Source organism: Anastrepha ludens, chromosome 3, assembly GCF_028408465.1.
Source record: "Anastrepha ludens isolate Willacy chromosome 3, idAnaLude1.1, whole genome shotgun sequence".
In the NCBI taxonomy this organism is placed as follows: Eukaryota; Metazoa; Arthropoda; class Insecta; order Diptera; family Tephritidae; genus Anastrepha; species Anastrepha ludens.
The window spans coordinates 62,004,254-62,019,997 of record NC_071499.1 but is presented as its reverse complement, the minus strand read 5'-3'; the positions used below and the strand labels follow the sequence as shown (position 1 = coordinate 62,019,997).

At 38.1% G+C, this 15,744-nt stretch overlaps 1 protein-coding gene across 1 annotated transcript; it reads left to right on the top strand.

Annotated features, from left to right (window-relative positions):
• Positions 1–3,682: 3,682 nt before the first annotated feature.
• LOC128856491 (heparan sulfate glucosamine 3-O-sulfotransferase 6) lies at positions 3,683–8,187 on the top strand. The gene is made up of 4 exons (XM_054091794.1): positions 3,683–3,820; positions 3,958–3,988; positions 4,109–4,541; positions 7,680–8,187. The coding sequence occupies exons 1-4, from the start codon at positions 3,683–3,685 to the stop codon at positions 8,185–8,187; spliced, it is 1,110 nt and encodes a 369-aa protein (XP_053947769.1).
• Positions 8,188–15,744: the final 7,557 nt, after the last annotated feature.

Here is a 15,744-nt window from a genome sequence, read left to right as displayed (position 1 = left end):
CAGACAGTGTACTCTGCCCAGCTTGTGAAGAGGAGGATGAGACGGCGGACCACTTCCTGTGTGTCTGCCCCGCCTTCGCTCGAATCAGGTTTAAGGTCTTTGGCACTGATGTGTTAAGAAGCGACCATCTTGGCTCCTTGGCACCACAAGATCTACTTAGATTTCTTCGGAGATCGGGTGGATTTAAAGAAAATTAAAAGGGAATCCAAGTGTAGTACAATGGTCTCAATTAATGTCTGAGTGCTGCACTTGCTAGTTGTCCCGACAAAAAAAAAAAAAAAAAAAAAAAAAGCAGATACCCGGTATTTTTCGCTGATTCGCTGTATGTGCTTGAATATGACTCGAAAAGTTAAGGCAAGCTTAAGGGATTTGGGCTCAGCCCATGCTTAAAAATAAATAAGTATCAAAAATTACCAAACCATGTTCTTGTTCAAATATGTTGAACAAAAACAAATTTTTTTTTCCAGCTTTTTTTTACTTTTGTTCATTTTAATTGAAAAAAAAAACTTTTTTTCAAAATTTTTTTTGAAGAATTCGTTTCCAAAAATGTTAAAAATGTTCCATTTATAAAAATGTGAACAAGTACCGAACATATTCTACGAGTAATTCAAAAAAATATTTCATAATTTCCAGAATGAAATTAATATTTGGTTAATTAAATTGGTGCCACCTTGTATTAAAAATATGTGATAATTATTTACGCATCTTTAAGAATAAACAGCGAAAAAATATAATTGCTCGGTTTTCAGTTATATGTGATGGGTTTCCCATCAAGACAACTGTAACTGAAAACTGTGAAACATTAGACATCGAAAAAATCCAAAAGTTATAGGAAGATGCAAAATCACAAGCCTGAAGAATAGGAGGGGGAGTGAAACGAGTTGGAGCCCTATTTCCATTACTTTGCAACCACAACTGCTAAAGCGTGAGTTGATGTGTTGTAGTGATGGAAAAGGAAAACCACTCGACTCCCTCAATTCAAACAAATATCAAATACAAAAAATATACCGATTTGGCTGAAACTTGATGAATATCCTTTCAAGAGATGCTACCAATTAAGCGAACCTCAATACGCGCCAGTAGTGCCATCTCTGTGAATTTCGACGGACTTTTTAAGCGATCCGCATATTTCACATTCGCCTTACGATTGTGATAGAAACTTTCCACAGAGTAGAGATGAATATTTCCGTCAAGAGTGGCCATCCTATGATCGGTCAAATTACGGTCACCGTTCTTGTAGGATTGATACCATCAAAAGCTTTAACAGGCTCCAAAACGAAATTGTTCAAGCATTTATTTTAAGTTGTGATGGCAAGAAAATCAAGGTGCATTCATTAAAAGTGGTAGCACTAGACCAACAATAATATTTTGTACGTTTGATTGTCAAAGTAGAAAACAAAAAATGCATCCGCCTTGATTCATTCTGGGCTGACAGCCACATGGACACGGTGAAATAAAAAGAAAAACAAATCAGCTGATTTGCCGTTAACACCTTTAAGGGGTTACATACGTCCAGCAGCGCCAAAAATACGCTAAAAGAAAAACTGTTTTTAGAAGGGATAACAATAGAAATAAATATAAAAACATTGTATATATTTCTTATTAGTACTTCAACTTTATAAAATAATTTATTTTAATTTTTCCTCACAAAAATTAGTGTATAAAAAGTCACGTAACCCAAAGTACAATGAAAAAAGTTGCTTCACGGTCTGCATCATTTTTCCTTGAAATGTTGATGGATCTGTATAAGGTAAAAAAATTCGAGACGGATTTTTAAAATTTCGAAAAATTCTGCAATTTGTCACATTTTAAAAAAAATATGCCTTTTACGTCATAAATGTTATACTTAAATTATGTTTATAAAATTTTTTAATAAAAATATCAAAAATCAAATCTATAGAGAAAACAATTTTGTGTATTAAAAAAAAAACCGCATCAAAAAATATTAAAAACTGTATCATGTACTGTATCATGCAGACCGTGCCGGAAAAAATAGTTTCGGAAAAAACGAGTTTAAGCTTTCAAGTGCATTTCGCCTCGAGGTGTACGGGCAGGTGTATTATCTACTATAAATTTGTATCTATGGGGAATTTTTACAATCGGCTTGCACAGAAATACACCTAAAACTATAAAAAACAATAATCTATTTATAAAAAACATCGATGTATTGAAAATTCTAGACGTATGTAACCCCTTAATAGATTTGCCTTGCAAGAAAATATTTTTTTATTTCTGACGGAACCAAACTCATGATAAATATTCAATCTTTATAAATAAACAATATGAAGGAAATATGAAGGAATTATCAAGAGTACAGAAGGCTGTTGTATAGCGATTATTTTATAAAAAAATAAAGTTTTCTTTCTTGTATCCTTTTTTAGATTTTAAAATTTGCATGAATTATGTATTAAATTATACAGCCTTTGCTAGTCAACTCGGCACACGGTTGACGTTTCGCGCGAGTATAGTAATTTCAAGAGAATCCTGCACTCAACACAGCACCGCTAGCCCAGCTCAACTCATACGCTCTGTATACCCAACCACAAGCACTAACCGCCACTGCTGAGTTGAGCGGCTTGCCCAACTGCGCAAGTACAAATAACTCGGCATATATGTACACATTTTGCGCCGCTTTTCATGAATGAATCTACCGGATGCACATACAAGAGGGTTGACTGTCGTTGTGCACCCTTCAATATTCGGCACAATTGTATACAACAACTAGCCGCCACTGTCGCTCACGACGAGAATACGGGGAGAAAAAGTGGCGCAATGTAATGAGTGCCGCTACAAATGTCAACCCCACAAAGTGAAATGAGGTATCCTTATGAATAAATACGCATGGAAAACACTTTTTGGCGTTCTGTGTACGGCTCTAGTTTTATGAACTTTTGGGCCAACCCAACAACCAACCACCTGCACCAGCAGCAACCAGCAATCCAAACTGTCATTTATACTTTTTAGTAGTTGTTTTTGAGTTGTTTCTGTTGCGGCTTCTGCTTCTGCGTCTGCTCCTGCTTCTGCTTCTGCCTCTGCTGCTTCTTCACATTCTGTGTTTTCGCCTTTAGCGTTTGTTGTGGTTGTATGGCAGCTGTACAGCTGTGACTGTGGCAGCTTTGAGACTAGATGTAGCAATTGATAATATTCAATAAGAGAACTGTGTGAAGTGAAGAACGAACAAGTATAGCTCGCTATTTTCATGGCGGATATTTGACATTTATCGCGCCCGCACCAATCCATACACATACCAGTCCACATTTATTGCAAATGCTTAGCTTGCTTCCATACGTGTACACAAATACATATAAATCGGCCTCATTGGCACACACATTCAACTGCAATACGAACGGAGTAATACACCTACTTACATGCATATATATTTGTATATATGTAATCAACCCTTTTCGATGGGAAATCGTTGCAGGAAATTTGGAAATTTTCCTCTTCGCGAAATCAGTGCAATTGTGCAATTATCGCTGCATCAAGCCAGTTGACTGCCGAAAATAAGTGATTTTGGAAAAAATGTAGCTGAATTAGCAAAGTATTGAGTGCATTTGTGTTGTGCATATGTATGTGTGTACACATAGGAATAGATTTCGAAGAGCATTTTTATTATCGTCAAATTGGCAGAAATTGTGCGCTGAATGTGATTGGATGGAGAAAACAAGCGAAAGCCACAAGAATGTTTGTGATGAACTGGTTCAACAATCTGAGTAATCGCAGCTTGGCGATAACGCTGCTAATTTGCATATCCTTAATATATGTATCATATACATTTAATTCGTGCCTATTGACGAGTATTAGTCGTACATTCCAAAAGGTGTGCGAATAATTGATATGACCACTTTGCCAAATAACTAAAATATTTACGTCAACACACACACACGCACACTTTTATGGCAAATAAGCTTATTGCTAAACAATTTTTTTTTTTCATTTTCCTCTTCCACTGTGCAGAATCCCTTACGCAGTCTGCTCTTCTCCACCGATATCTTAGCTGATTCTGCCACTGCCACAAATGCCGCAAATTTTCGTTCAGCCCCTGAGAAAGGCTTCCTAACCGGTAACGCTAATGCTGACATATCAACGAAGCGCACGCCGGAAGCACTAAGCGTAAAGAATCGTGGGCCCTCCGCTGTACGCATTATGCCGCTAAGTGGCTCAAACAGCAACAGCAACAATAACAACGCTAATAATAATGCAAGCACCGCAACGCAGGAGGCCGCCGACGGTTCACCCAAATATCGTTTCCTGCGCCAACAAGGCCTACATCCGTCGCGTCATCTTCCCGACACGCTCATCATTGGCGTGAAGAAGAGTGGCACACGCGCTCTACTTGAATTCATACGGCTGCATCCGGATGTACGCGCCGCCGGCTGTGAAGTGCATTTTTTTGATCGCCACTATCAGCGTGGTTTGCGCTGGTATCGCCACCATATGCCGTATACCATCGAGGGTCAGATAACAATGGAGAAGACGCCAAGCTATTTTGTGACAAAGGAGGTACCTCAGCGGGTGCATCAAATGAATGCGGCGACAAAGTAAGTGAAATGTAGAAAGTGGCAAAAAACTAAAAAAAAATCAATTTCATGTTATCTTATGTCGCCAGCCCCATAGGACTGCGTTAGTCCTATGTAAATATATTGAATTGGTCTACGTACTAAACAAAATTAAAGGATTCATCACTTGTCGGGCAATGACCGTTTTGACTTGAAAATAATGTCCTCTATTCGCTAATGAAGTATCAAACATACTTCAAGTGAGCTTTTTTCTTGGCAAATGAGGGGGTTTTTGCGTCAAACTAATGGCAAGTGGGGAACCTGATTTGTGCGATGTGCGCCTGTGATCGGTTTAACCTTTTCAAGTTGACAGATTTTAATGAAAATATACTCGTAACAAAAAACAAAACCTCTCATCTTAATCCTGTTGATCGACAGACCCACTTTGGATTTCTTCCGTTTTCGAGGTGTCCACTCTCTCGACGCTGTCATGGAATCTAGTGAGTTTTGTTGAGTACATTTTTCGCCCATAGATATAAAATGGCATAATAACTCGCTCGGAATGCTATTGGACATCGCCAAAAACTTCTTTAAAGTCGTCAATCACGGCAATCAACTTTTCTTCACATATACATATAAAAATAAATAAATAATTGGCGCGTACACTTCTGTTAGGTGTTTGGCCGAGCTCCTCCTCCTATTTGTGGTGTGCGTCTTGATGTTGTTGAACAAATGGAGGGACCTACAGTTTCAAGCCGATTCCGAACGGCAGATATTTTTATGAGGAGCTTTTTCATGGCAGAAATACACTCGGAGGTTTGCCATTACCTGCCGAGGGGCGACCGCTATTAGAAAAATGTTTTTATTAATTTTGCTTTCACCGAGATTCGAACCAACGACCTCTCTGTGAATTGAGAATGGTAATCACGCACCAACCCATTCGGCTACATATACTTAAGTAAAATTGACATTTTTCGGTGTTTGCCCAAGCTCTTCCTCCTATTTGTGGTGAGCGTCTTGATGTTGTTCCACAAATGGAAGAACCTTCAGTTTTACGCCGCCTCCGAACGATAGATGTTTTTTTACGACGAGCTTTTTCTTAGAGGTTTGTCATAGTCTGTCAAGGAGCGGCCACTAAGACAAAAAACTGTTTCTATCAATTGGTGTTTACGTGCACGGGATTTCGAATCTGTGCACTACCGAATTGCAATCACACACCAACCCATTCGGCTACGGCGGCCACCTCATACTTGCCCAAATATATAAGCAAAATCTCTAATCTACGTGATAAGCCTTTTCAAGTTGGCGCATTTTTACTCATCCATCAGCCATGAATTTCATGGGTTATTTTTGGTGTTATGGCGTCAGTTTGGTAACCAAAATCTTCGGGTTTTCTTTTCAGGTACCAGTAGTGGATAGCCGTAATGAAAGAACAACCGAGCTTCAGCTTCGACTTCAAAGTCGGTCATGTTTAGCCAAAAAAGTTCATTTCAGTTTAGATCGGCAAAAACAATCGAACTTTAGACGAACATTTTCTGAAATTTTATTTTTTTATTTTTATTACTGTTTGTTTTTATTACTAGTGCCAATTTTATTTTCTGGATACTGGTGTAAAACCCAAATTTTCTGCTAAAAAATTACATTACTTTGAAATATCTATCTGCTCCTCCATCGAGTAATTGCGTCGCTAGCAAGGTGTAAATGCCGCCGAGCTATTGGGCCCTTAACAAAGTTTGGTTCGGCTCGGTTGCGCCTTAAACATAGATGTTCGGTCGTTCTCTATTTGTAATCGATGATTAAGAATGGAGTTTGAGGAAAAAATAACGTTTAATGAGCGCACGAAGTTCGCTCTCACGCCTAGGAGGTGTAAGTTTCAAATCACAACAGAAGTCAAAACAGATGGAAAATTAGCAAAATATTGCATTCGAGGTTGCAACGCTGTCTCTTTTGATTTTGACGGACTTATTAAAACACGCCCAACCCACCTTTAAACGGTGTCCGACGATGCAGCCCTAGTTATATTTGGAATGTATCCGCTAGACTTACTAGCAATGGGAGCTGCTCAAATAGCGAGAACACAGAAGCCTACAAGCTCGCCTACTCGTGCGGCGTTACGAGAAAACTGCATCAATACATCAACTCTGTCAAGGGGCGTTGGACGCGCAAATCCATTCCCAACCGAAAGTTTAAGCTAAGAGGCCAGATGGAGAAGTGGACCTTTACCTGACCCAGTTCTTGAGTGGACGTGGCTGCTTCAAAGCTTATTTACACAGGTTCAACCACGGCGACTATCCCTAATACGATTGCTGCGTCGAAAACGTTTTTGAAGATCTTCATCACATATTCTTCACATTCTTCGCGCTTCCGTTCTGCAAAAGAAAACTCCATAGATCCTTTGGAGAACCTCCTTCGCCGGAAGCATTCGTGCAACAAATACTGCGCTCGAAAGAAGAGTGGAATCTGGCATGCGACTTAGTGGGCGAGACTAAGAAAGAGATGAGGCGTCTGGAAAGGCTGAGACACAGTAGCAGCGGCTAATCGACTTCCCTCTCCGCGATGTAACACTTGAGAGGCGAGAGGTGATGGAAATGAAGGGCTTAATCTGGTGTCAGAAGGCCACTTGAGGATAGCGCGCTACCACAAAGCATATGAAAAATTAAAAAAAAATCCCTCAACCCACGGTTTTACGCAGTATCCGAAAGATAGGTTAGGTTAGTTTAGCCTGCTTGGCGATAAGCCACGCATAGACCTTTTGGTCCCTTGCGATACCAGATGGAGACCGAAAGATAGATAGTTTTTTATGAAATTGATTTGATGATTTTTTTTGAAGAGTGGACAATGCATTGTCCATTGCCTGCCTATGAACAGAAGCCTTTAGAAAAACATCTCTGATTTGCTTGTGTATGTATGTATATCCATTAGGCCGGGTCGATTTGTGGGGAGGCAAAAAAATCGCCCATTGCTCTGTGAAAATCAGGGATCATCAGGGGGGCATCAGAATTCGTTTCGGAGGTATGGTTCCTTCGGCAAAGTATCTTATTTTTATCCCTAGAATACGATTTTCACAGAGCAATGAGTGATTTTTAAATCGACCCGCCCTAATATCCATATATATATTGCAATCATTTTGACCAAAGAATCTTATTATATAACTAAATACATATATTATCTTCTCTTTAGGCTTCTCATAGTGGTGCGTGATCCCGTTACACGCGCCATATCCGACTATACACAAGCGGCCAGCAAAAAATCGGATATGAAACGTTTCGAAGATTTAGCCTTCGTCAATGGTTCTTTCGCTGTAGTTGACACCGCCTGGGGACCAGTCAAAATAGGTGTTTACTCACGTTATCTGGAGAAATGGTTGAAATACTTTCCGCTCTCCCAACTACTTTTTATCAGCGGCGAACGACTCATTATGGATCCAGCTTACGAGATTGGGCGTGTGCAAGACTTTTTAGGTCTCAAACGTGTCGTGACCGAGAAGCATTTTTACTTTAATGCCACCAAAGGTTTCCCATGTCTGTTCAAATCGGAGGCTCGTTCTACGCCACATTGTTTAGGCAAAACGAAAGGACGCAATCATCCACATATTGAGGAAGCTGCCATTGAACGATTGCGTGAATTCTATCGGCCGTTCAATAATAAATTTTATCAAATGACTGGCATCAATTTCGCATGGCCCTAGAGAGGTGGTGGTGGGTATGAATGTAAAAGATGTTTTTTTTTATTAACGCTTAAAGCGATGAAAATGCAATTTTTTTGATAATCGTCTAGAAGGCTACGATATACAAGCGTACAATTTTGGACCCAACTAAAGTTGATAGCCAAATATACATACATACATACTTAAATACATCGTTAGAAGCATACATATGGAGCTGTTGCTAAACGATTATACATACATAGGCGCTACTTTTAGAGAGCGCCTCCAAAACGCACAATTTTTTGCTTCGAAACTTTACATATAAACGAACTTTGCAATCTCCTAGGTCATAATTGCGATATATATACATAAATAGGTACGTACGTAGATAAATAATGTAAGTGTTTGATACATGTTGAAGCATCAATAATATGCATACATACATACATACCTACATATAAGCGAAAAATCATTGCATCACGCACTTATGGACTCAAATTGAATGCTTAGCAATTGTAAATATACACATGCATACATACATACATACATACACACATACAAAACTATTAATGCATGTATTTGTATCGATTTGTTGTACAGGTATATATCTATGTATATACACACATATGTATATTATATATGTTTCAATTTACAGTTCTTTCGGTTTTTGTCTCCTTACTCTTTAAAAGTTGATATTCTTAAGACGTAAAACACAAGATTTGTGTCCCATCAGCTTAGTTTTAATGTGCCCGAAATTAGGTTGCACTGATCATGGGCTTCTCCTTGACTGTTGTTAAAGAGGAATTGCACAACTTATTTCTCAGGAAAGCACAAATTAGATGAAGCTCCATTTCTTCGTATCGTATTTTGAAAATCCAATGGCCCCAGTACAATAGACGCAGAACGAAGATAGTCCTGGGACTCCACGCCATTCAATTTCCAAACTTGTAGCTGTACTTACCCGTCATTAGACGATCGGCACTCACACAGAAATGCTGGGTTTATCATTTATTACCCATTTCAAGAGCTGTGGGGACCTTTCAATGTACGGACAATATACGGAGGATTCAGAAAGTCATTGAAAGTGGGGCTCACACGCGAAACAGCTAGGTTTACCATTCAACCCCCATGGCAGAAGCTGTGGAGACCTTTCAGAGAAGAATACTGTTGAACACTTTCTCTGTAAATGTCCGGAATTGGCAGCTAGACAATTAAGACCACTGGGTGATCATTTCTTCGACAGCCTGGGGCAGTGCGCCAACCTATATTCTTCATTTTATCAACAACTATGGCTGGCTGTAGATATCTGCCTGTTGGAGGTCTCTTAATGGTATCAAAACGGCGCTTTAGCGCTACCTGAGGAGTGTCCGCATGGTACTTTAACCATTTCTCCAACCTACCTACCTAGGTTGCAAATAAGAAATACGAGGTGTGTTGAAAAAGTAGGTTGATTTTTCAAATTTCGCGGGAAATGTGCATTGATTTTCGAACTTTTTTCTTGTGTACTCAAATTTTCTGCTAACGAAAAAATGGATCCAAGGATTTGCATCGAATTTTGTGTAAAAAATGGAATTTTTTGGCTTAGTAAAAATAATGTTCAAAATAGTACAAGCTTCTCCAAGATGGCCGAAAGGATACCCAAGACGAACCTCATTCTAAACGCTCTTAAACATTGGTAATGATAATGGTTGTCCGCGTAAGGCTAAGGGCTTTATGCACTGCGACCTGATTGATCTATTAATTATTTAGTATACCGAAGAATCAAACCAGCTCCTTAGGAGGGAGCAATTGCAGGTTTTCCTCCTCTAGTAGGTACGAGCCCAGGATACTGTGTCTCCTGCAGACTAATGCCTCACAGTTGGTGATTAAGTGTTCCATAGACGCCTATTCATAACAGCATAAGCTGCATCCTGCACTCAAAGTGGCCTGTAAGTACTCCACAGAGTAATCTGAGACCCTTTTTATCTAGGGTTAGAGCAGATTTTGCTTTATTGGCATTGAAGTTCAAAAACTGTTTTGAGTGATTAAGGCCGCTTGTGCTTTCTAGTGCTTCCTGATTTTTGTTTGGAATTTTTGTTTTCCTGTTTTATATTATTTTTTGTCGGATCCTGGCATATCGGTTGGCTCGGATGTTTTTAGCACCAGTTGTGGGTCAGCGATGTTTATTCCGACACGGCTTTATTTTGACCGTAAGGGCCATCGCATAAGCATCGTTCAGGAGGTATTGAACGACGTCAATGATGATCCTGATCTGCTCGAAGGGTGGTAATCTTTAGTCCCTGCTACTTTTCCTGTTCCCTAAAACGAAGAGACAACTATGAAAGGACAGACAATTTCAACGATGGATTGGCTTCGAGGATTGGAAAAGTCGTTTGTTCAAATGTGTTATATCTGAGGGCGATTACCTTGAGTGGAAAAAATAGATACTGATGAGAAAGTGAATATTTTGTGGAAAAGAGTAAAAACATTTAAACAAACCTCATACACTTTGTTTAGCAGATCATCGATTTTTCTTATTTTTAGTTAGCCAATCAAACTATCATGACATATTCAAGGAAAAAAACGGTCTTATAAATCTTTAGGAAAAAATTATGGTAATTAATCAACCTAAGCCGATTGGACTCAAATTTTATATTTTGAGCTTTGAATAGTAATGTATTCTTTAAGTAAAAATGTCAAGGAATCAAAAACCGAGAATACTATATTAGAAAATTTACAATATAGGTATGTACATCTTTAGTGGAACGATTTGAAAAAGTCCTCCATCTAAAGTCAATGTAAGAAGAAATTATTGCTCAAATATTGGTGAATTTTAAAAAACAAAGGACAATTTCTTAATCACTCAAACTGCAAATCGATTTAATACTACTTTCATATATACATTTGAATACATAACTGAATGGTGATTGTGTTTTAAGAAGTCAATACTTTTGGTTTTATATGAATTTGATGAAATATGATATGATATGACATTTTCAGATCGTGAACATCGGTGACAAAAATTTTAAAACTATTTCCGTTAAATATCAACTTTTTCCAGCTAAATTAAAATACTTAAGTAAAAAGCTATCGAGCTCGACTGACTACGACCGATTATGACTTAAAACTTTATAGTTTAGAGAGCTGCCTTAAAAGTGTTTGCTGTCTAGTAGTACCAGTTTAAGGACACAAATGTTATTGGTGTGCTCCAAAAATGCACTCTTCTTTATGGTATAGCATTAATTAATACTAAAAAACACATTCCAGCTTTACTCCACCGCCAAAGCAAACTTATTTTGTAAATTATTTGATTGATTCGGCTTGATTTTTCACACCTTTTTTTTTTTTTTGCTGGAGGATTTGTGCATTTTCTCTATATAACTTTTCTTTATATGGAAGAAAGCGCCCAACACCTTCAGCAATTAGAAAATAGATTAGAAGCTTTCCAGCATTGTGCTTATATATAGTTATGTATATTACCCAATGTTATCTAAAGCCCAGTACTAATATAAAATCGTGCTTCACGTGAAATGACCGTCAGGTTACATACAAATTGCATTGCCGTGAAAAATGCGTGAAACTTCACATGTATCTCACGGCAAAGTAGTATTAAGTTCACGCCGTGAAAACGTCTTCGCAAGGGGTGTAAGTAAATTTTCTTAATTTTTATTAATTAATTTTTGAAGTGAAACTTCTTAGGCGTCAATGAACGAGCGAGAATGGAGAGTAGAATTTTAAGGTCATGCAACGTTTTGGGCATTTTCGTTCCGCAAGAGAGAAAAAAGATGTAACGTAGAGGAAAAGGAGAGAGAGAGATATACCTTATATATATCTTAGATACACTTTAGGCTATTTTTCCTGAGTTTTCTTTGTGGTTGCTAATTTCTAGTGAGAAATAACACTGCCTACTTTTTGGCGCTTGTTTGCTGTGGGGAAATATATGTTTGGTGCCTACTTTTTGTAGTTATATTTCCTTGGTGCCTACTGTTTGGGGCATTTTTTGGTCCCAATTTTTTTGGTGCCTACTTTTTGGCGCTTATTTCCGTTTCCTGGCTAGTGCTTGTGCGTACTATAAAGTGCTATCCATTCCGGCGTCGGATTTATGGTATTGCCTTGCGGTAATTTGTGCCGGTGCTGCGGCCCTGGAATCGCTGCGTTTGTGCGGGTGATAAACGCTCGGAGTAGTGCGCGTTATTGAAACGGTTTGTGTCCGGCGTTTACCTACACCGATCAACCCTTCTCCGTTTTTATAAATTTTGTCTATTTCTATTCTGTGCAAATGTTATTTAGATTATATTCTTTCTATCTCTCTCTCTCTCTCTCTCAGCCTACCAGTGTATTTCTGCCAAGAAAAAACTCCTCATAAAAAACAATCTGCCGTTCGGAGGCGGCGTAAAATGGTAGGAAAACCACAAATAGGAGGAAAAACTCGGTCAAACACCCAAAAAGGGTGCAAGCATTCATTATTTACTTATATATAAGCGTTTCGGTTCATTCTATTTCATTCAACGTCAGATCATGGGAAATACGTATTTAAAACCCTTTAGGGACGCATGTCGGCATATAGCCGCCCAAGCCGTTTTACCGTTCCGTACGCGTGTCGGCATATAGACGCCCAAATTAGTTCGTACCTGCAAGGCTAGCGACGTATGTCGTTCTGAGTGATAAGATACGCATAGGTATAGTAAAAGAATCACGTTTTCATTAAAAGGCATTAGGGGCTATTAGCGATGAAGTCTTATCTTCCTTATAATGTAAACTTACGATGTGAGACGATGGTAGAGTCAGAAAGAATTTCAGTTCTTCGATTCAGTCTCTCAGTGTCACTGTCAGAGGAACCAGCAGGCTTTTTATATATTTTATATTTTACCCTAAGCACGATGACTAAGCGATCTGGAGAAGATACGTTAGTTAGTGGCAGTTCTGACGAATATTACTTTGAATCTGATAAGACGGAAGATGACGGCATTACTTCGTCAAGTGGAAATGAAATCCGTGCAATAAGGAATCTACTCAGGCATTTCAACATTAGCAGTGATAGCAATTTGTATATAATTATTTTTGAATATTATGAAATTTTTTTCTTGTGTTGAATAAAGCCTTAGTTTTTATAACGTTCAACGTATTTATATTCTTTACTGCGCACTCCAATACCTCTGGAGCCGTCGAGCGGCTCAGTCCCCAAAAGGTTAATTCCACATTCATGCGTATCACGAAGAATCCTTTCGAAACACCAACAGCCAATTTATTTGCACAAAAGATTTTTAATTTTGTAGAACTACGTAATTATTCTCTCTCTCTCTCTCTCTCTTGAAACCCCAAATCTGTAGTGTGAAGGTATCATGACTTTTATTCGTTTTACGTAGAATGGGGTTGTCAGCCCTAAGTCCACGTGCCTATTGGCAAGTTTGTTGCAGATAATTTTATCCGCGTAGCAACAGCATTTACTCTGAGCCAGAATTTTAGAGTTATTCCGCCCTTACTTGGTCGACATTGCCTCGTTAGCGGGAACAGAGGGCACCAAGTCTAGGAGACAGTGGGTGAGGTTGTCATTTAAATAGGATAGGCTATATATTCGCATTACTATTTCATTAACCCTCCTATGTTCACTTGTAGCGGTAACTCAACACCCGCAATCAAAGATCGCGTCAACGCCGCCAATAGAGCGTACTATTCACACCTTAGTTTGTTCAGGTCTCGTCTTTTATCTAGATCTACGAAGCTGACCATATATAAAACTCTTATACGACCAATTTTGACATATGGTTGCGAGGTGTGGACTATGCGCTTATTGCTAACTTCGAAAGGAAAATTTTAAGGAAAGTGTTCGGACCCATTAAAAATGAAGATGGCAGCTACAGAATTAAGTACAACTCGGAATTGAACGAACTTATCCCAGACGAGACAGCTGTGCGCTTTGTAAAGGCGCAGCGTATGCGGTGGCTAGGTCACGTGCTCCGTATGCCTGCTGAATCCGCTGTAAGGAAAGCCATGACTGGAAAGATAATTGATGCGAAGGCGAAGGGAAGACCGAGACCCCGATGGATGGACGCAGTAGGAAGCGATCTCACAGCAATGGGAATTCGCAACTACGAAGGAAAAGCAAGCGCTAGAACACATGGAGGAGTTTTGTGAAGGAAGCTTTGACGTACCCCGCGTTGTAATGCTGTGAATGATGATTGTTTTACGCCTGATGTTGGTCTTCTTCTGGTAGAACAAAGTGAGGCACATTTTATGACAGCTAGCTGAAACGTAGAAAAACACAACGTTTGACATACAAAGAAAAAAGTTTAAAAAGTGTGAACCTGTTCTTTGTTTACAAATTTATGATCACGCGCGCATTCGACGCCCTCATCATAGACATTAGCTTTAGTAGCTTTGTGCTTAAAATATCGGCTGGCATAGAATTCAATTTGTATTTACTATTCTCAAAGCACATTCACCTTTCAGTCGCCGAATAATAATAACCAGTTCATATACACATACAAATGCATACATAATTACATATAATATTTTTAATAGAAACAAATAGATATGAAATATACAAAAAAATCGTAGTAGCTTTTTTCTTGCACACTATTTATCAAGCATCATCATAGTTCCTTTTTGCTCTCTGCATTTTAATAATAAATACTACCGATATCGACTACCTGTAAACAGTACGAATAAAAAATATTTATGTATGCACTTATAAAGCCATACGAAGCCACACGAAGCCATCAAAGCCAATGCAATAGAAAAGGTAACACAAAATACTAAATCATACAAGATGAAAATTATGCATCGATTTTAAATAGAACTAAAAATATTTACTTATAGTAAAAGAAATATAAGTTTGCATGCCATGAGTCTTAAAGAAAAATATCGGAGCTTGTTTACATGCGATATAATGCGTACACATACACATAAAAATACTAATGAAATAACTATTTTCGTCAAAAAGATCTATTCACAAAACTTACTCTCAAAACAAAACAACAAAGCAGAAAATATTTAGCGACTTAAAAAAATTAGATAAATCAAATTACTGAGCGATCTTCCATTAATTTTACTTGCACATTTATATGAAAGGCCCACAGGCCTATAGGTGTAAGATATACATGCATACATATACAAATACTTAGAGAGACTGTAGCCAAAGTCCATTTAGAATTTATGAAAGGAATATTTTGTGTAAGAACAACTTTTTTCTCAACTATTACTATTACAACTACAAACGCACATGTACAAAACTGTGCATGGGTATTAGGACGGCCGGAAGTATAATTTTAATAATTAAAATAGAAATATGTAAATATTTATTTGATTTAACATAAGATAATTTTTGTACAAACAGAAAATTTTGGCAAGTGAAAAACTTGAATTATAGTGACGGAGATAGCGAAAAATTTTTGTGACGGGCTGCTTGATCTCATAAAAAAAAAAATATTTTAAAAATAATAAGATTTTGGTTATTTTTGGCTAAAAATCTGAAACTGTACTGTTACGTACAATTGATAGTGGCGAATATTTTTTGGCGTACAACCGATAACATATCGATAATTTTTAATAGCGTTTTTAAATCAGAAAAAAGTATCTAATTCAAATGGCAATTAAATGTCTTATCTACTGGATTCCATG

What these genes read in the sequence shown, in the direction of transcription:
- LOC128856491 (XM_054091794.1), top strand. Translation starts at nt 3,683, where the DNA reads ATGTTTGTGATGAACTGGTTCAACAATCTGAGTAATCGCAGCTTGGCG. An exon ending in TTAGTCGTACATTCCAAAAG is followed by an intron (nt 3,821 to 3,957) that starts GTGTGCGAATAA and finishes TCCACTGTGCAG; the next exon opens with AATCCCTTACGCAGTCTGCT. An exon ending in CAGTCTGCTCTTCTCCACCG is followed by an intron (nt 3,989 to 4,108) that starts ATATCTTAGCTG and finishes CGCCGGAAGCAC; the next exon opens with TAAGCGTAAAGAATCGTGGG.